The sequence below is a fragment of the Acipenser ruthenus genome, chromosome 54 (assembly GCF_902713425.1).
Source record: "Acipenser ruthenus chromosome 54, fAciRut3.2 maternal haplotype, whole genome shotgun sequence".
Taxonomy (NCBI): Eukaryota; Metazoa; Chordata; class Actinopteri; order Acipenseriformes; family Acipenseridae; genus Acipenser; species Acipenser ruthenus.
In genome coordinates this window covers 6,021,391-6,042,769 of record NC_081242.1, presented here as the reverse complement: position 1 = coordinate 6,042,769, position 21,379 = coordinate 6,021,391, and the positions used below count along the sequence as shown (strand labels likewise).

The 21,379-nt window shown below is 41.5% G+C and overlaps 1 protein-coding gene across 1 annotated transcript; it reads left to right on the top strand.

Moving 5' to 3' along the window:
- The first annotated feature begins 10,426 nt into the window (after positions 1-10,426).
- On the top strand, positions 10,427-19,757 carry LOC117398065 (uncharacterized). The gene is made up of 4 exons (XM_033997056.3): positions 10,427-10,600; positions 10,697-10,846; positions 16,314-16,416; positions 16,674-19,757. Exons 1-4 carry the CDS (start codon positions 10,427-10,429, stop codon positions 17,003-17,005), a joined length of 759 nt encoding a protein of 252 aa, XP_033852947.3. The 3' UTR covers positions 17,006-19,757.
- Positions 19,758-21,379: the final 1,622 nt, after the last annotated feature.

Below are 21,379 nucleotides of genomic sequence, written 5' to 3'. Positions count from 1 at the left end.
GCAGTCTGGAGAAGGCATCCATCAAACCTGAGACAGCTGGAGCAGTTTGCTCAGGAAGAGTGGGCCAAACTACCTGTTAACAGGTGCAGAAGTCTCATTGAGAGCTACAGAAAACGTTTGATTGCAGTGATTGCCTCTAAAGGTTGTGCAACAAAATATTAGGTTAGCGGTCCCATCATTTTTCTCCATGCCATTTTCATTTGTTTTCTTATTTACAATATTATGTTGAATAAAAAATCAAAAGCAAAGTCTGATTTCTATTAAATATGGAATAAACAATGGTGGATGCCAATTACTTTTGTCAGTTTCAAGTTATTTCAGAGAAAATTGTGCATTCTTTGTTTTTTGTGGAGGGGTACCAACAAATTTGAGCACGTCTGTATATACATTCTAGATTCTAGATATATAAAAAAAATACCAAAGGCAATCATACCTCCCTCGTGTTGACAATCCAGTAAGATGGGTGAATGTTGCCAGAAATCTTCAAAGATGGAGGAAGTGCTGTGTGTGCAGCTAAAACCATCTGGTAGGTAATTTCAACAAAATACCAAGCCAAGTTTCTGAGAAGCAATCTCCCACACAGCCATGTTCAGTTCTCGTCACCTCGTTACAAAAAGGATATTGCTGCTCTAGAAAGAGTGCAAAGAAGAGCAACCAGAATTATCCCAGGTTTAAAAGGTATGCAGACAGGCTAAAATAATTGAATCTATTCAGTCTTGAACAAAGAAGACTAAGCGGTGATCTGATTCAAGCATTCAAAATTCTAAAAGGTATAGACAATGTCGACCCAGGGGACTTTTTTGACCTGAAAAAAGAAACAAGGACCAGGGGTCACAAATGGAGATTAGATAAAGGGGCATTCAGAACAGAAAATAGGAGGCACTTTTTTACACAGAGAATTGTGAGGGTCTGGAACCAACTCTCCGGTAATGTTGTTGAAGCTGACACCCTGGGATCCTTCAAGAAGCTGCTTGATGAGATTCTGGGATGAATAAGCTACTAACAACCAAACGAGTAAGATGGGCTGAATGGCCTTCTCTCGTCTGTAAACTTTCTTATGTTCTTATGTTCTTATTTTCTTATGTTCTTATGTTCTTATCTCACACGTCAGTTTGATTTTGCGGGTTGTACAATGACTGTCGTGGGTCTGCGGGTTCTAATGTCAAATTGAGGTTCACTTGGGTGGGTCTGAATTCCTTGTTTAGTTTTGAATTGTAACAATGCACCCCACCCCCCCTAGATTTCCACATCTATTTGGAATGTGTGCAGTGTTGTCAGATATTTGGCTTTTCTTCACAATCTAGGCAGTTTGGTGAACTGGGAGTGTTGTGTTTCCCAGCTCATAGTTCAGTCTCTCCTGTTGGTAAAGTAAGGGTTTCCCAGCTGACTCCACAACTCAGAACTGCAGACTGGCCTGGGCTGATCTCCCTACACAAGACAAGATCCTGACACTGGAACTGCTGGCTTTCTCTCATTTGCCCTCATCTATACAACTGAGGACCAAGCAAAGGCATTTCACTTCCACATTGAGTGATTTAACCCTTTAATGCATGGTGACCTCATGTAGGGACGCATAAACTCCTCTTTTCCATCTGGACACTTATCACTCTTCCTTAAATGCACTTTACTTGCTCTTATCTGCCCCCTATTTTACTGCATTTAACCCTGTACTTTAGAGTACTGTAATCTGTCACAAGTGTTATTTAATCTGTAGTATTTTGTATTTAATTATATCTTGATGTAACTATCTCTGACACTGTTATCTGCTCCGTTATTGAATCGTATTTTGTCACACTTGTACTTGCTAGAACTGAAGTCATTGTATTTTATCTTGCTCTTAATTGTATTAATGCTTGTACTGTGATTCTTGAAATGTATTTTTGTTTACGACTGTAAGTCGCCCTGGATAAGGGTGTCTGCTAAGAAATAAATAATAATAATAATAATAAAAAAATGAGATTTCAACCCCCCATATAAACAATGGAAAACAGTTGAAAAAAATGTCATTGAAAAATATATTTATTAAGTGACCAAAACTTTTTTTTCCATCTATTTTCAATATTGCATGCTTGAAAGGGTTAAGGGTTGACAGTTAAATGATTGAAGAGCCAATCGGTTCATCTCCTGCCCAGGACAGCAATCCCACAATTCACTGCTTGTTTCCATAGAAACGCGCCGTCTCAGCAAAGCGAAAATGAGGCAGTGAAATTAAAATGATTTTTTATATCAAACGGATAAAAGAAATGTAAGAGAAATAATCTCGGATAAAACGTGTTTTTTGATGATGACAGTTTCTATATTCAAATCACACTGTCAGGTTGCTATTGATTGGGACTCAATAATTAAGCAGACAAGGTCAAACGAGGGGACGCCTTGTTCTGCTGGGTGCAGGGTTAGGGTCAAATCCAATTCCATTTCCAAATCCATTTTAAATTCGATACCCAATTCCATTCGAAGCAATTGGAAGTGACATTTTAAAAGAAATACCAAGTGTTGTGATTGTGAAACTGCTTTCATTGGAAGACCATTTAATTGAGTAACAAACAGTGAATTAAATTAAATAACTGATTGTCACCGTGAGAAGCTCATTTGATCTGCTACTTGCAATTTTGATCAATGCTGTGTTGGAATTGATTGAAAGGGACTAGGAATTGGAATTGGAAATTGCTTTGAAAAAGGAATTAGAAATGGCAGTGTGACTGATGGACTCCTTCACATGACTTGTTTGTTTGTCACTCAATCCCACAGCTTCACACTGCAATTACACAAGCCTCATCTGTCACTGTCAACCTGGAACAGAGTATCTTAGTCATTTTTAAATATACAGTATATACAGATATGTGAGGAGATAACCCAAACTACCCTCCCTCCTCGTTGTCTTTCTGAATAGAAAAATCTACCCATTAATCAACAATTGAATCATTTTTCAGCCCTTGCTTAAGGGGAAGGCGGGCCTGAGTTAATTATTCATTAGTTTCATTGTTTTTATGTATCACATATTCTGCCAACACAGAGGCTGCTAATGAGCTCTTATCGACAAAGCTATGGGCCAACATTTTTCATATCTGTATGGGCATGTTTTATTAAAACAAGAGCTACACAAAATGACTGTTCTATAATTCAGAGTGAGGTCTCCATGCTCAGGTGAGTCTCAATGGTACTAGAATGTTAGGCTATTTTGCAAAAGGCGGGGAATACAAGTCTAGAGAGGTTATACTAAGATTATACAATGCCCTAGTTAGAACCCCACCTACAAAAAAGCATCATTGCACTTGAGAAAGTACAGAGAAGAGCAGGTAGGCTGATCCCAGGACTCAGTGACATGAGCTAGGAGGACAGGTTAAAATAATTCAATCTCTTCCGTTTACAAAAAAGAAGTCTTTGAAAGCATAAATGGTCTACATAGTTAATCTAAGACACTAATAATAATAATAATGCCTTCAAAAGATACATATTATTATTTATTAATTCCTTAGCAGATGCCCTTATCCAGGGTAACTTACAATTGTTACAAGATATTATGTTATTCTTACATACAATTACCCATTTATACAGTGGGGTTTTTATTGGAGCAATCTAGGTAAAGTACCTTGCTTAAGAGTACAGCAGCAGTGTCCCCAACCTGGGATTGAACCCACGACCCTCCAGTAAGGAGTCCAGAGCCCTAACCACTACTCCACACTGCTGCCCGTGCCGTTGCTAGGATCCTTATCAGATGGAAAAAACATGATCACATCACCCCCTGTCTTCCCAGCTGCACTGGCTACCTGTAAAGTTCAGGATTACTTTCAAAATTTCTCCTGCTGGCCTATAAGGCCCTTCATCACACAGGTCCTGTATCTCTGTCTCTCTGTCTCTCTGTATCTCAGTCTCTCTGTCTCTCTGTATCTGTCCCTCTGTCTCTCTGTTTCTCTCACAGCAGATCCCCCCACTCTTTCACAGTACCATATAAGTAAGGCTGTATTTTTTTCATGGTTATCACAGATTTCATGATTTCAGTGAAACGTTCCCATTGTTGTGTAATATGTCGTTCACTGTGAAAATTCCCATTTCTGTTAGAGTAGTGGAATTATACATATTGATGATCACTTCAAAATAAATACAGCAGTGACATTTTAATTCAATATTAGGGTCTCTCTTTATTTTATTTTCTTGAAACACATTTATCAAAGTGTGAATTCATCAGGAGCATGTAGAGACCAGAATACCAGTTACCAGTCACACTTCCTCTTTCTATGCACATGTATCTAATGGAATAGTTTTTGTACGAATCCTGCATTGCACTTCCTCACTGTGAGCCTCGAGCACAGTAATACACGGCAGTGTCTTCAGTCTTCAGGCTGTTCATTTGTAAATACAGCATGCTGTTGGAATCGTCTCTGGAGATGGTGAATCTTCCCTGGACAGACGGGGCATAGCATGTACTACCACCACCTGTGTTAATCCAAGCCACCCATTCCAGACCCTTTCCAGGAGCTTGTCGAACCTAGCCCATGTAGTCGCTGCTGAATGTGAATCCAGAGGCTTTACAGGACAGTTTATGGGACTCTCCAGGCTTTATAACTGCTGGTCCGGACTCAGTCAACACTACATCAGACCGGACACCTTGAGGAAAAAAGCAAACAACGTACAATAACTATATACAGAATCAATGCAGGCTAATTTCCACAAGTGTCAGATACTTACTTGATAGAGCTCTCATTATTATACAGAGAGCTGTTAAAATCCCCATTGTACTGCAGTATTGTGGTTATTGAAAGAAGAAAGTATTGTAACCAGCAGACAGGCTACCTCTCCTCCTGCTCCTATCTGCACTGCAGCAGAGTTAAATAGGAAGTGAAGCCCTGGACATTTGCATACGTTTCTCTGCATTATTTAAAGCAGCTTGTTTATATTGCTGACTCCCAGAAACACTGCACAGTGGAATCCCTCGACTATGATAGAGGGGCTGGGGAAATCCACAACCTTGGAACAGTGTTGATCAGTGGCATTTTAAACACAAACATTATGATCATGTTTTGGAGAAAGAAAATAGAGAGAAAGAAGAAAGAGAGGGGGAGATAGTTGGGTTTTTTGTTTGCTGTATTTTTAACAATATCCAGCCGTAAACTGTTTCCAATAAACCCTAAATGCTTCTTGACTTCTCTGTGTCCTATGAAGCTGCTGAGGTGGTGAAGTGTGACTGTGTTTTGCAGGCAGAACAGCAGACTGATCTCCCTGTTCCTGTGAAGCTCAGTAATGCACATGTGTCAGATCTTTATAGTTACAGTGCTGCCATTCTGTTTGGAGACACTGCCATCTAGTGTCAAGAAATGAGAACTGCTGCATGTAAAGCAATAGCACACAATGAGAAGGAAAGAGACAATGCACTGGTACAGCAGTCTTCAGATTGCAGGCTGTTCATTTGCAGCTACACCAGGGTGGAGGAGCAGTCTCTGGAAATCCTGAGCAAACTAATACGAGAGTTACTTGAGCTTTGTATTGACTGAAAGAGCTTAAAACAAGACAAACAAGCCCTGCCCCTGCTTAGCAAATTGTATTTTTTTTAGCTGCTAAAATATAGAAGATCAGACTCCTTGACAACTCAGTATCTCAGCATCCCTGAACAGAGAATTGTCCATCAATGTGGTGCCAGTGCAGTAGGGAGGACCATGAAAAAGTGTTTGAGCTTTTAGCCGAGATGTTTTGTGTAATGAATAAAGTTCTAAATTACACCTGGTGGTGGGGAGGGAGGGGGAGGGGGGTGTAACAAGGCCGCTTTTACAGTTTGTATTTTCCTGTAGAAAGTGTGGTCTGGTGTTCTAACAGACAGACAGTCTGAATCTCATGGTTGATCTACCACAACTCAACCATGAAAAAGAAAGCAGAACCTGTGAGTGATCAGTGCTGCAGTCCTGCAGTGTGCTGTAGAGCAGTCCACTGTGGGTAGAGTTTCAGTACGAGCAGAGCATTGAACTAACTCACTGTGCAGTAGCACAGTAATACACGGCAGTGTCTTCAGTCTTCAGGCTGTTCATTTGTAAATACAGCATGCTGTTGGAATCGTCTCTGGAGATGGTGAATCTTCCCTGGACAGACGGGGCATAGCATGTACTACCACCACCTGTGTTAATCCAAGCCACCCATTCCAGACCCTTTCCAGGAGCTTGTCGAACCCAGCTCATGTAGTCGCTGCTGAACGTGAATCCAGAGGCTTTACAGGACAGTTTATGGGACTCTCCAGGCTTTATAACTGCTGGTCCGGACTCAGTCAACACTACATCAGACCGGACACCTTGAGGAAAAAAGCAAACAACGTACAGTAACTACTGCTAAAACATCAAGTAATATACAGAATCAATGCAGGCTAATTTCCACAAGTGTCAGATACTTACTTGATAGAGCTGTCATTATTATACAGAGAGCTGTTAAAATCCCCATTGTACTGCAGTATTGTGGTTATTGAAAGAAGAAAGTGTTGTAACCAGCAGACAGGCTACCTCTCCTCCTGCTCCTATCTGCACTGCAGCAGAGTTAAATAGGAAGTGAAGCCCTGGACATTTGCATACGTTTCTCTGCATTATTTAAAGCAGCTTGTTTATACAGGTGCACTCCACTTATAACGGATGCTGTTCAGCGTTCCCTGTGAGGCTACAATGCGCGCATTTTTCACAATAACTGGCAACAGCCTTCGCACTCAGTTTACTAACTTTCAGAAGTTATTATGATAAATATCCACCTCAATCGAGACTCCAAAATCGAGGTAAACATCTCATTTGAGAGCATTCTTGCAAAGCGTTAATATGAGAATATTTGCGTCTGTCGAATCGTGCAGCTGATTCGCTGATTTCCAGCCTTAAAAATATACGTCACATTAGTTCAGAGCTCGCTGCCAGCCGCGTAGGTCGGCCTATAAGCTCTGAGCAGAGTTGCCAAGTCCGCTTATAATAAGGATTGGGCTTGTTTTTTGAGAGTCTCGGGTTGGAATTTGCATCAGCGCCCGTACTCTAGCATGGGTTGCGCTTGATTTGGTCAGAAATCTGGCAGCCCTGGATCTGAGTTTACATGAACGTAACGTGCAGGGGAACATCATCACAGGATTGTAGTGAAAATACTAGCGATGCTGCACCTGCTGTTGCTAACCAAGAATGTGTTGAGAAAACATCTGCCCACCCTCCTTCCACAAATATCGCTCCTTCTACCGAGTTAAACACCAAGCACACAAGGAAACAACCTGCAAAGTGCGCTCTGGGACGCTTTTCTGGATGCGGTCTGATCCAAGACTTTTAAAGTTATCATTCCACAACGAACAAAACAAATGCTTCTGTCAGTGAGAATATCTCTCTCTGCGTTATTATTATTATTATTATTATTATTATTATTATTATTATTATTATTATTATTATTATTATTATTACGTTAAATGGTGTTCACATTTCGACTGGTTTATTTTCACACTGTGCCGCATCTCTGAAGCCGCACATCCGCACATGTAGGAAAGCGTTTATTTGTATGATGTGTTTGCTGACTGAAAGGTATGAGGTATCAATGGGTGCCGATCACACAAGAAAACTACGCCTGACAGTGTGTGGATGCGCTAAATGAACCGCTTGAGTCAGACATTGTGAATGCTTTGCGAGAGTGGAAGTTCCGTACTTTGATTTGAGACGAAAGCACAGCCATAGCAACAGAGAAGCAGCCCCTGCTTTTCATAAAATATCTGTCACAAGTTAATTTACATTTAACTCGCACTCCCTGCCCTACGTTATCTATTGTAAAATATATACTGTATTAAGAATTGATGTGGCAGCAGCTACTGTCCAATACAGAACTCTTAAAGGATCGTAATGTAGCTTCTGACAAACCGGAGTCCTTAATACGAGATGGATCATTCTGATATTGCAGTTAGGCCAAACTTTTAAAGCGATCGTGTGGAAACTGAAACACTAGTAATATCTAATAATGGTCAGTCTGTGTGGGGTTATCATGGGCTTCAGTTATTGATCATAGTTCTGTAACACAGCCTGTGTTCTTATTTAAGTGTGATCTAATAATAAATCCAACTATGTAATGATATATCCAATTGAAATAGATTTGAGCTGATCTATTACACTGTTGAGTGCACTAGTGTGGTTTGGTTTTATTTCTGTGCTTTTCAGTCAGAAATTCAGGTTAAGATTCTCGAGAGGGTTGAAGGCAGTGCAGGTGCCAGTGTTTTATACAACATAAAGCAATGCTGTTCAGACCACCAGTTAAGCACACAGTCTATATCTATGATGCAGTTATGAGAGGACCTCACACAGGCTTCATGAAGGGAAATATATTCTGCATCAAAATATTTATTAGACATAATCAGAGGGTGATTGAGAATCACAGGCAGAAGAAATGACTTGTATATGTTTAAAGGTAAAGCAAATTGTGAAATTGTTGAGATACTTCTCATGGAATATTGTTTCAAAATTGTGCAAGGCAACACAAATAATAGATTAAACAGCTGATGCGATCGAACGTTTCTCACTGATAATTTCCCCTTTCTCAGTCGAAACAGCAAGTTCCTCAGCATCTACAAAGCTGAGAGGGAACGCTGTTTGGAATGTGATGCTTTGGAATGTGATGCTTTGTCACCCTGAATAAGGGTGTCTGCTAAGAAATTATTATTATTATTATTATTATTATTATTATTATTATTATTATTATTATTATTATTATTATTATTAATAATAATAATAATAATAATAATAATAATAATGTTAGGACAGTACATTATCAAGGACAGTACTGTGGTCACAAAGCCATGCTTGATTCATTTCCAAGTGATCCCAGTATAATGAATCATTCCACTGTGGTTTCTCACTCAATACTATGGAATATGTTCCCTGGAATGAAAGTGCCATCCAGTCTTTCTTTCTCTTTATTTCTCATCAATTCATTTTGTTTCAATGCAATAGCTCAGTGTTGTGTTGGGATTCTCTGGGCTTGGGTTTCTTTCTGTATTATTTCTTTACAAGTTTCCCATGAGTGTAAAGGGGATCATGGGGGGAGTCGGGTTCACAGCACTAAATATCAGTGCTACAGGACTCTCTTCCTTCTATTATTGTTAATCACATTTAATACAGTCTGATATGAGTTATTCAAGCTCATGTAGATGCCACAATACTAATTAGCATTCACAGTTACCCTTTTTATCCACATTATAATATTGCTGTAGTTTTTGTACAAGTCCTGCATTGCACTTCCTCACTGTGGCTCTCGAGCACAGTAATACACGGCAGTGTCTTCAGTCTTCAGGCTGTTCATTTGTAAATACAGCATGCTGTTGGAATCGTCTCTGGAGATGGTGAATCTTCCCTGAACAGACGAGGCATAGTTTATGATGCTGCTATAAATATCACTGTGACAGAAATCTTCCTCTCGACCTGTGAGGATACGAAGTAGCGGAAGGTAAAGGCTTTGGACAAGTTGTCCTGACAGTTAATTCCCTGGGTCGGGAAGTCAATCAGCCTGGAAAAAGATGAGACTCCAGTGCGAGAATGTATTGGCCTGGAAGGTAAACGAGGTAACAGCTGCAGGCAAAAGAATCAGCTGCAATCGTTTACCAAGGGGTCATGCATAATCGCATAAAAGGGGCTGGAGAATTGTAAGTCTTTTCCTTTGCTTGGGTTTTGCTACGAGGAAACTGGAAGGACCGGGAGATTGCCCAAAATAAATAAAGAAAAGAGTTTGTGAGTGTTTTGTTTGTTTGTCTCTTTAGTAATTGTCTGTGTTTGTTATCACTAGATGGCTAAACACAGATCCGGAGCTGTCGCCAAGGGCCAGCACGAAACCGGATCACCACTGCACTACCGTCACGAATAAACATTGTTATCAGCACTTGTTTCACTAATAGTATGTATTATATTGTACTTCACCACAAGCACTGAGAGCTCTCACTTTGGAACAGTGATCGCATGTGTCTAATTGTGTGTGTTTTGTACCGTGTCTATTATTTGCGGGACTGCAACCCTTCGTTTTATTACTGTGCAATACACATTGTTGTGTATTGCCAGCTCTTTATTATTTACTGGCGGGTCATCAGACCATTGGATTATACACCATTAAATCAATCATTTTCACCTGTACTTTGTTGTCTGTGTGTTCTTGGAATTACTGTATCCGCACTGCACCTGCTATACACCTGCTACCACATACCATTTTGCCACCCTGTGGTGTCAGACACGGGATGGATCGCAACGCGCTAGCGGAGCTGCTGGAGGCACTGGAGAGCAGACGGGACACAGAGGAGAGAAGGAGAGAGGAGCGCTACACCGCGCTCATTGAACGGGTAGGGCTGGCATTGTCCACAGTGCCAGTCCCTACCGCAGCACCAGCGATGTCGGCACCGAAGGCTCGGGCGATGAAGATGTCGGCGGAGGACGACCCGGAGGCGTACTTGGTGGCGTCTGAAAGGATGGCTTCCACCGCATCATGGCTGCGGGAGTTCTGGGCAAGCCAGCTGGGACCCTGTCTGATCGAGGAGGCTCAGGCAGCCTACCAGGCCATGAGCGACCTCAACGCCGCCAGCTACAACCTGGTCAAACAGGCCATTCTCCGCCGCCTCAACATAACGGCAGAGACCCACCGAGTTCGGTTTAGGGAGTACCGAAGATCCCCGGAGACACGCCCCAGGGTGGTTGCCGAGCGGTTATGTGACCACATGGTGCACTGGCTGACCCCCAAGACCAAAACCAATGTGCAAATGGGGGAAACAATAGTGGTGGAGCAGTTCTGCCATGTGGTCGGCGCCGATACCCAGGCTTGGATACGGCGCCACAACCCCGACACCCTGGAGGGCGCTGTGAAACTGGCCGAGGACTACGAGGACTCTCTAGTTTCTGCCCGGACCGGGATACTGTCGGCTCCTGCCCTTCGGAACAGCCGACCCTCACCTCTCTCTCCTCCAACACCACCACCACCATCAGTCCCGGGGCCCAGACCTCCGAGACCGCTGACCCCAATGGGCCACCTTGCCTCCCCTCCATGGAGACCAAGGTTGGCCCCCAGCTGGGGTAGAGGTGCTGCCCCTGCCCCGTTGCCATACCAGCAGCGGGATAGACACTTAACCACTGTTCCCTCTGTCCCCCCGACTTGTTTTAGGTGCAACCAACAGGGACATCTGGCCAGGTCATGCCCCGCTGCCATGGAGTGTGACGTAGCCGCATGTAATTGGGCACCTGAGATGGGTAAGCGTGGGGAAAACGGTCAGGAGGGGCCTTGTATGATTGATGTGGTTTTAGGCAATGTGAAAACCCACGCATTAGTGGACACGGGATGTGAGCAAACCTTGATTAGAACAGCTCTCTTTGGCGGTGTGTCGTGGCGGCCACGAGGTCAGGTGGCCATCCCCTGTATCCATGGAGACACGGCGGCATACCCCACACTAAAAGTATATTTATCGGTAAGACCGATAAAACGTCACCTGGTAGTAGGGGTGGCAGGAAGGTTGCCACACGCAGTTATTCTGGGCCGAGACTGGCCCAAATTTAAAGAACTAATGCAAATAATGGCAGTCTCGGCCGCACACGTAAACGTGGCAGAAGAAAAGACAAGGGAGCGGATATTGGCTCGATTCTATTGGGTAGGTCTTCATACTGATGTGTCGAAATATGTAGCCATATGCCCAGACTGCCAGCGAGTAGCGCCGGGTCGAGAGCGCCCCGCCCCTTTGGTTCCACTGCCGATTATTTCCACTCCTTTTGAATGCATTGCAATGGACATAGTGGGCCCTTTGCTACCTTCTGACTCCGGGTATACACATATATTAGTAGTGGTAGATTATGCAACACGATATCCAGATGCAGTTCCATTGAGGTCTACTAGTGCTGCTGCAATAGCCACCGAGTTAGTACAGATTATGGCTAGAGTAGGGATCCCCAAAGAGATCTTGACTGATCATGGAACCAACTTTCTGTCTAAAACGTTACAGCAGGTATATAAAATATTAAAAATACGTCCCATCAGAACGTCTGTTTATCATCCACAGACGGACGGTTTGATGGAACGTTTTAATCAGACCTTGAAGTCGATGCTGAGACGGTTTGTAACGCAAGAGCAAAAGCATTGGGCATCGCTCCTTCCCTACCTCCTTGTTGCAGTGAGAGAGGTGCCGCAGAGTTCGACAGGGTTCTCCCCCTTCGAGCTCTTGTACGGCCGACAGCCTCGCAGCATCCTCGATCTGTTGAGAGAGGGGTGGGAAGAGCACAAAGGCTCCTCCAAAAATGTAGTGAAGCATGTGCTCCTACTAAGAGATTGCCTAGATTTGGTCGGTCGTTTGGCCCAGGACAACCTCAGATCGGCTCAGCACCGACAGCAGCAGCATTATGACAAAAATGCACTAATTCGAAGCTTTCGACCAGGAGACAAGGTAATGCTGCTGCTTCCCTCCTCAGAATCCAAGTTATGTGCTAAATGGCAGGGGCAATATGAAGTGATACGGGCTATAGGAAAGGTGAATTATGAAATTAGACAGCCCGATCGCCGTAATGAACGTGAAGCCGGTTATTACCGCCGCTTTATCCCCGAGTATGCTACAGTGGTTAACCCTTTAGTTGACCTCACCAAAAAGAGTGCTCCAGATTTAATTAAGTGGTCAGCTGAGTGTCAGGGGGCGTTTGATACTATTAAGCATAGACTTTGCCAGGCCCCCACTCTTATCACACCAGATTTCACCAAAAGATTCATCCTCCACACCGACGCCTCAGATGTGGGTTTGTGTGCTGTCTTGTCTCAAAAGGTAGATGGAGTAGAACACCCGATACTGTATCTGAATAAAAAGATTCTACCTCGGGAGCGCAACTACTCCGTAGTCGAAAAGGAGTGTTTGGCCATTAAATGGGCTACTCACTCTTTACGATACTCCCTGCTGGGACACTCATTTGATCTTGTCACAGACCACGCCCCACTCAAGTGGTTAAGCACAATGAAGGACAGCAATGCCTGGATAACTCGGTGGTATCTGGCGTTGCAGCCCTTCATGTACCATATGGTACACCGTGCGGGGAAAGACCATCAAAAAGTGGATTATTTTTCCCTGGAGGGGGGAGTAATGGGAAAGATAGATTCAGCCGAGTGTTCCTTCAGCTCCATTCTGACCGGTGGGATATGTGACAGAAATATAATGAGTTCTGGTTGTAAATCTCCCTGTCGACCTGTGAGGGTACTAAGTAGTGAAAGGGAAAGGCTTTGGACAGGTTGTCCTGACAGTTCATTCCCTGGGTCGGGAAGTCAGTCAGCCTGGAAAAAGACGAGACTCCAGTGTGGGAATGTATTGACCTGGAAGGTAAAACGAGGTAGCAGCTGCAGGCAATAGAATCAGCTGCAATCATTTACCAAGGGGTCATGCATAATCGCATAAAAGGGGCCGGAGAATTGTAAATATTTTCCTTCGCTTTTGGTTTCAAAATAGACCCGGAAGGACCCGTGCACTGTGTATTAAGAGTATCGTGAGTGTTTGTTTGTTTGTCTTGTCTATAATTGTTACTTGTGTGTTTATAGACAGCTAACACGTTCCGGAGCTGTAGCTAAGGGCCAGCACTGAACCCGGAACAGCACTGCACTATTTGTCACTCTTTAAACTGTATCACCCACCACGAGCACTACAGCATGCACCCAGGACTGGTGACTGTGGTTGTATATTGTGGGAGAGATACTGTGTTTATTGTTTAGGGCTGCAATCCCTGTTACTGTTCACTGTGTATAACCAGAGTTTATTATTTGGTCACCAGACCTGGATTATAACTAAAATAAAACAGATATTTTTCCATACCGGATTACAAATCTCTGTCTGTTTATTCCTGCACTGCATCACCTCTGGACCTGTACATAATCACCAACCACTTTGCCACAAGGCTCTACCTATTTTAATACTTCCCTCCACCAAGTATTGGCAAATAAACCAAACCTGATTACTCCCCAGCAGCAGCTGGGATTCTCAGTAGGGAGGACCATGAAAAAGTGTTTGAGCTTTTAGCCGAGATGTTTTGTGTAATGAATAAAGTTCTAAATTACACCTGGTGGTGGGGAGGGAGGGAGGGGGGGGGGGGATGTGTGTGTAAAAATCTCAGCATGGCCGCTTTTACAGTTTGTATTTTCCTGTAGAAAGTGTGGTATGGTGTTCTAACAGACAGTCTGAATCTCATGGTTGATCTACCACAACTCAACCATGAAAAAGAAAACAGAACCTGTGAGTGATCAGTGCTGCAGTCCTGAAGAGAGGGGATTTTGTACGGCTGCTTAGTTTGAGTGCATCACTGTGGGTCTCAAACACAGTAATACACGGCAGTGTCTTCAGTCTTCAGGCTGTTCATTTGTAAATAGAACATGCTGTTGGAATTGTCTCTGGAGATAGTGAATCTTCCCTGTACAGACGGGGCATAGTATGTACTACTACCAGTGCTTAATATATTTTCAGGAAATGACATGTCAGCACTGTACTTGCATTCAGAGCACGTCTGTGATGAAATTAAAAATATGTCTAAAAACAAAATGGTATTCGGTTCAAAGGAGACAGTTAGTAACTTAAAAACAAATAAGCTAAATGCTCCGTGTCTGTCTGTGTAGTTTGAAATTTGAACGTGCCGCTCCTGCTTGCTCTGCGGCATTCAGGCAATAGGCAGGGACAGGACGTCATAAAGAATTGTGGGATATGTGGGATCGAGGCATAGAAGCGAAGGTATATTTCAAGGTTTTAAAAACCACATGTCATTTCCTAAAATTATATTAAGTGAGGTTTCGGGTAAATATGGAAAGAAAAAAGGTAGTGTATATTTTAGCACCAGTACAACAAGACCATGTACAAAATTAAAATGAATGGACTATAGAATAGTCTTTTTTTGTAAGGCGTGGATTTCCATAACAACTTTCTTGATGAAGGCTGTCAAAAGAGGAGGAGCGGAGTGCTTAAAATTATCAACATTTTTGCATTACATGTAGGCCTACCTTAAATGACTTTTTGTATTATTATTATTTATTAATCCTGAGAGTCACTTTCTTCACTGTCCTTTATGTTCTGGCTCCTCCTTATCTTCCTCATCTTCAATGCAATGACAGAGACCCGGCGTTTAATAGAGACCCCCGTTTATTTACAGTATTTGCCTGCAGACCCGGCGCGTATTGGAGACAGATGATTACTTCAGACCCGGCAATTATTTGAAGTTTTACGGTATGCATAATAACATTGTAATTACATGTAAGTACAAATGTGTTTATTAAGTAACTACTCTGTAAATACACAGTAACTAGAGACACTTCATGGAAAGTGTTACCGAGAGTTCTACCCAGCTCCCTCAGTACAGTAAAGAGGATGACACCCCATGTGCAGTTTATGAAATGAAGCCTGAAATGAAGACTGGAACCAGACCGAGGGGTCGATTGGGGAACAGCAAACCAGTTCTGCATTTCATCATGTGTCCCAGTACTTATTAGAGGGAGTCTCTGTGACTGTATTACAATAGGAAGAACCACTAGAGGGCACTGCAGCACCTTTCTTTAACTAGGACAGATTTCCACAAAAGCAGAACATTACATAAGAACATAAGAAAGTTTACAAATGAGAGGAGGCCATTTGGCCCATCTTGCTCGTTTGGTTGTTAGTAGCTTATTGATCCCAGAATCTCATCAAGCAACTTCTTGAAGGATCCCAGGGTGTCAGCTTAAACAAACATTAGTTGGTTCCAGACCCTCACAATTCTCTGTGGAAAAAAGTGCCTCCTATTTTCTGTTCTGAATGCCCCTTTATCTAATCTCCATTTGTGACCCCTGGTCCTTGTTTCTTTTTTTAGGTCGAAAAAGTCCCCTGGGCCGACATTGTCAATACTGCAGTTCTCACTCTGTGGCACTAGATGGCAGTGTGTCCATTTAAATGGCACACAATGGAAGGTTATGGTGTCTTTACACAGCGTCCAGTTCTGGTCACCTCAGCACCAAAGGGACATTATGGCCCTGGAGAGAGTCCAAAGAAGCAACCAGACTAATCCCAGCTGGGCTTAAAGGACTGAGCTACAAAGACAGACTGAAAGAACGGAATCTAGCCTGAAACAGCGGAATTAAGGGGGATATGATTGGAAATTCAAAGGACTTGACATATTAACCATAACCAATTCTATAAGTACATAGACCAGGACAACGGGACTCTGTTAAATTAGAATCTAATTAATTGTACTTTTACACCAGATGATCAGTTCTACTGAAACCCCACTTACAATGAAGAAGCAAGTTTCTTTTTTTATATATGCAAGGCTTCATGCAAACACACACTCCTACTTCCTGTCCAAGCAGATATTTACTGAGTCTGCCGACAGGAATCCAGCAACGTGTTCAGAGTGAAGCGACACAGGGACAGGCCGTACATCTGCAACATGGACTGCCACGCAAGAATTGCTTTCATGCTTTGCGGATTTTCCGGTAAATACTGCACTTCTAAATCAAAATTGGACTGCGCTTCCAAAATACTTCTGGTGTTAAAGACATTCTGTAAACCATGTTTTATGCATTTGGCTAAACGCTAATTATATTTTACATTGAATCGAAAATCCTTTTCCTGGCTGAATTGGAATACCGCATTTCATAAAACAGGATTTACGGAAATTATGCCAAAGACACCAACACTTCTTATATTTGTGTGCTCGAATAACAAACCTGTACTTCTCTTTCTTTCTCAGTTCTAGCACTAGAAGTAGAGTCCAGTATTACTCTGACCCAGTCTGATTCGGTCCTTAAAAAGCCTGGAGAGTCAGTCCGGTTGTCCTGCAAGATTTCTGGTTATGCAATCGATGAACATCATGAGCACTGGATCCGCAAGCAACCTCTGGGGAAAGGGTTCGAATGGCTGGCCTCCTACCGAACTGAATCCTTCTCTAACCACCATTCCCCAGCCATTCAAGGACGCTTCACTGCTTCTGCCGACATCCCCAGTAGCACCTGCTTCCTACAAATGAACAGCCTGAGAGTTGAGGACACGGGGGTGTATTACTGTGCACGGGAGTCACAGTGAGAGAAGGGAAATAGGTGACTGGACACAAACTCCTCTATTGAAACATATAGTGGCACGGTAATCAATCAAGTGAATTCAGATCCCCATATATACGTTTTTGTTCCAAACATTTGTGTATTTTTAACATACCTTTGTCATGCAAAACTAGTAACCTTGTTTATGGTATATTTATTATGCAAATAATGTAACGAAATAAAATAAGTAAGAGAGACAGGCACAACATTTACAGAATCACCTATCAAACATAAGCAATACAAAAGTAACTAAACCAACAGTTCAGAAAATGAACACAACACGAATGACCTACAATTTATAGTTTTAGAAGAAATCAAATTAGATAATGTACAATACAGAAGAATAACAGAAAATAAATGGAGAGACTCAATACATGATGTCTGAAGGGTTAACTAGAAAGGATTAGTAGTAACTATGTAATAAATTACATTACAAACACATTCATAGATTTAAATAGAAATCAGTAAGTGTGGCTGCCATGGCATCAAAAGCATAGAAGTACCTCCACTGTTTGTTTTCAAACACACTGCTTTGACAAAGTTATGTGTATATATACAGTTGTAGTCAACAGTTTATATACACCAATGGAAAAGTATAACCTCTAGAAATTTCTCGAAAAAGTATTTTAGAAAAATTTATTTTGTAGCAGAAGTTCTGCTTTTATGGAAGAGAAAAAAAGTTACAAGAAATAGATGTCTACAATTATTTATTTCAGGAATTTTTTGGCAAAACTCTAAAAATGCTAATTCAAAAGTGTTCATACCCTGACAAGGAAAATTAAATTAATAGCTATTTGAGGCAGCAATAATAACCTCTTTTAAACGATTAGGATATTTGTCAATGAGCTTTTGGCATGATTCTTTGGTGACTTTTGACCATTCTTCAAAGCATAATTGTTCCAATTCATTCATATTCCGAGGACTTCTCTTGTGCACAGCCTTCCTCAACTCATACCAAAGATTCTCAATCGGATTTAGATCGGGACTTTGACTAGGTCATTCCAGAACCTTGATTTTATTCTTCTTTAACCATTCTGAAGTAGATTTTGATGTGTGATTTGGATCGTTGCTGTGTTGGAGAGTCCACTTCGATTTTATTAAACCACGTTTTGTAGCGGAGGGTTTCAGATGATTGGCTAATATGTTTTGGTATGCTATGGAATCCATTTTACCATGTATTGGAACTATATTTCCTGTGCAATTAGAGGAAAAACAGCCTCATAGAAGGATATTACCACCTCCATGCTTGACAGTAGGTATGGTGTTCTTTTCTTTGTACGCCTCACCAGACTTTCTCCAAACATAACAACTATCAACGTGACCAAATAGCTCGATTTTTGTTTCATCACTCCACAAAACCTGTGACCAGAACTAACCCTTTTATACTCTCTAAGAATGTTCACCTACAATCCAGCATTTTCTAGAAGGTTCTGCGTTATCATATTGAAATTTCTAGCACCTTGTAGACAATACTATCATAGTATCAAAGGGTATGAATACTTTTGAATTAGCATTTATGGAGTTTTGCAAAAGAAATTGCTGAAATAAATAATTGTAAACATCTATTTATTGCAACTTTTTTCTCATCCACAAAAGCAAAACTTTTGCTACAAAAGATTTTTCCTAAAATTCTTTGTTTTTGATAAATTTCTAGAAAAATATGAATATAAATACAAATATATATAATATGTGACTGCAAACTGTAGCAGAAGTTGGTTTCTGACAAGTATTATGTGACTGTAGAGGAGTTCAGAACATTTGTGGTATGTTACAGTAAAATAATAATAATATGAAAAAAAAATTGAATAGAAAGGTGTATTAGCGCAATTGTAAACTCTGTTGCAGGTTGGTTTCAGTGCATTAGCTTATCAGTCAGTCTTCTGCACTCAGGTTTTTGCTCGTCTGTTAATCACTGTGGCTACACTGGTAGCAGCGGCACTGTGATACACACAAAGACAAAAACCTATACAGGGATTAGCTTGCAGCACTGAACCACTGGTATAAAACATTGAAAGCATAAATAGAATGTGAAGGATTTGAAAAGGATTACAGAAAACAGGGTAATGAATACATGCATCCAGAACTTCAATAATAGTTTATTTACCTGGAAATGTAAGTCAACGGTAATCAACAATAGTGAAGGCACTTGCTAAAGAATGTATCTGCTTGAAGTCATAGTTTTTATGTCAGAATTAATTGGTAACTTTCAGGAGTTTTTGGTTCATTAGCTATTAATTCATTACTTAATTCATTAAACGATGAGGTAAGTAATTGAAGTTTTGCTAAAAATGTATTGCTGGAATAAAAACAAATTATTGTGTTATTAAATTGTACAAAAAGAATAATTAGGTGGCACATCTATTTTTAAAAATGCATATGTGTACATACATGTAATCTGTTATAAAATAGAATAATGTCTGGTTCACTGTCACAATTGTGACATATGCACATTTGGTTTCCTTCAGTGCAAGCTTCATGTACCCAAATACAGTTGAGCTAATGTTGTATGGGGTCAATTGGAACAAGTATGCTTTTTCTTATTTGTTTTAAATAGTTATTAAAATATCTCCTGTTTTTATTTATTTGCGGTATCAGAGACAAACAAGCTGCACAAGAGTGATTTCTGCCAGACAGCAGACCGTATTTGAATAGGAAGTTGATTTGCACAGTGGGATTGCACAATGGGTTTGCACAGTGGGATTGCACAGTGGGTTTGCACAGTGGGTTTGCACAGTGAGCTTGCACAGTGGGTTTGCACAGTGTGTTTGCATACTGGGGGTCGCAGCTGGGTGTAAGCTCAATAATAAATAGAGGTGTGTAGATTTTTTAGGACACCAAGATTTGTCATTGTAACAGGGGAGATCTGTACTGACTGCCTGCATATGCATGGCGCTGCAGGTAGGGGGCAGCAGCCTTGTAAGATCCGCCCGTCAGTCATGGCAATGACACGGAGAGGTTGGGAAAGGGTGTGCTGGCTTTCCCTCTCTCTGAGTGGCGGGCCTTGGGGGATTGCTGAACCTATAAATAATGCTCTGTTGTTCCCTCAGCTCTGCCCCTATAGGACATAAACAAGCGATCGGAAGCTTTATGGCCAGACCGAGAGACGAAAGGAGACCACCCACAAACAGAATAAAATAAAACAAAATAAGAAAAGAAATAGAGCAGTAGTGGGGAAACCTTGGGCAGACCCCCAAAAGTATATTTTTAAGCTGCGCAGTTGAGGGAATGGTAGAGTGTAGGACGGAGTCTCGCGCCGTGCGGGTACCCTTCCACATTCATGGATATCCTTTATATACCTACCTGCGTGAGAATTTCAATTTTCGGTCAGCAATCAGTGATATAGAAACAACAGGCACTGGTGTGTGAAAATGTTAGACCACTTTATGCTTTCAAATAGGCATCTTCAACAACTTCTAAAAAGTCTCCTGCATTTTACCATTTGTGGCTATGTGTTCCTTTTCTCTTATTATTTGACATAAATTGCATGTGTGGTCTATTAAAGTCATCAGTTAAATTTGACAGTCACTAATGTGCCTAATTTGACAATTTTCCAAGATTTTCAATGGTTTCATTTCATATGCACAACAAATCAAAAGCTGCAAAAGAGTGTTCTAATATATTTGCACATTAGTGTACAGATATACACACATCTCTTTTAAGAAACATTAAATATTTTAAAATAACCCATGGGTAGAGACAGTCCAACATGTGGGCAAATATGCAAACAAATTGACATCAAGCAAATCTTTAGAAACTGTCAAACAAAAACATCACATCACATGAGACTTCTTATTGCGCCACATTTTCAAAGCCTCAACTCCAGCCTTTAATTGAATCCTACTTTTCGAAGGAGACAAAACTTCTGTTCATTTAACAAAACAAGACCCGACCAGCTAAGTTCTATATTTCAGGTCACTTTAGCAGTCTGTTCATGATCATTATGATGAGGATGTAGCTGCAGAATATGAAGAATCTGTGGAAGACTGAGAATTCCACGGGAGCCTGAACATTCCGAGATTTCCGAGGAATTCCATTACCCGCAGATTGGAATCCAGACATGGGTCAAACACATTACCATCACACAGTGATATATGTCTTGAGTTGGTTTTGACAGTTATGAAAAGTTCTACATTGTTGCACTTTTCTTACAAAATGTATCCAAGTGTGTACATTAGATAAAACCAGGAAGCAGCACTGTGATGTATAACAGAGCACTGTGCAGATGTTTCCTTTGTAACCCTGCAGAGACTTGGACCAACTTCCACAGCAATGACTGTGATCAGTCAGCGTACTGGAAGCCAGCACTTCATACCCACTGCCATCAGATCGCAGGTCCGGATTGTGATGTCGACACTGAAAG

Bases quoted from the DNA above. Each gene is read 5' to 3' on its own strand.
- LOC117398065 (XM_033997056.3), top strand. From the start codon at position 10,427: ATGGCTTCCACCGCATCATGGCTGCGGGAGTTCTGGGCAAGCCAGCTG. The intron at 10,601-10,696 runs GTTCGGTTTAGG...CTGACCCCCAAG, and splicing joins TAACGGCAGAGACCCACCGA to ACCAAAACCAATGTGCAAAT. The intron at 10,847-16,313 runs GTTTCTGCCCGG...GTCTGCCGACAG, and splicing joins AGGACTACGAGGACTCTCTA to GAATCCAGCAACGTGTTCAG.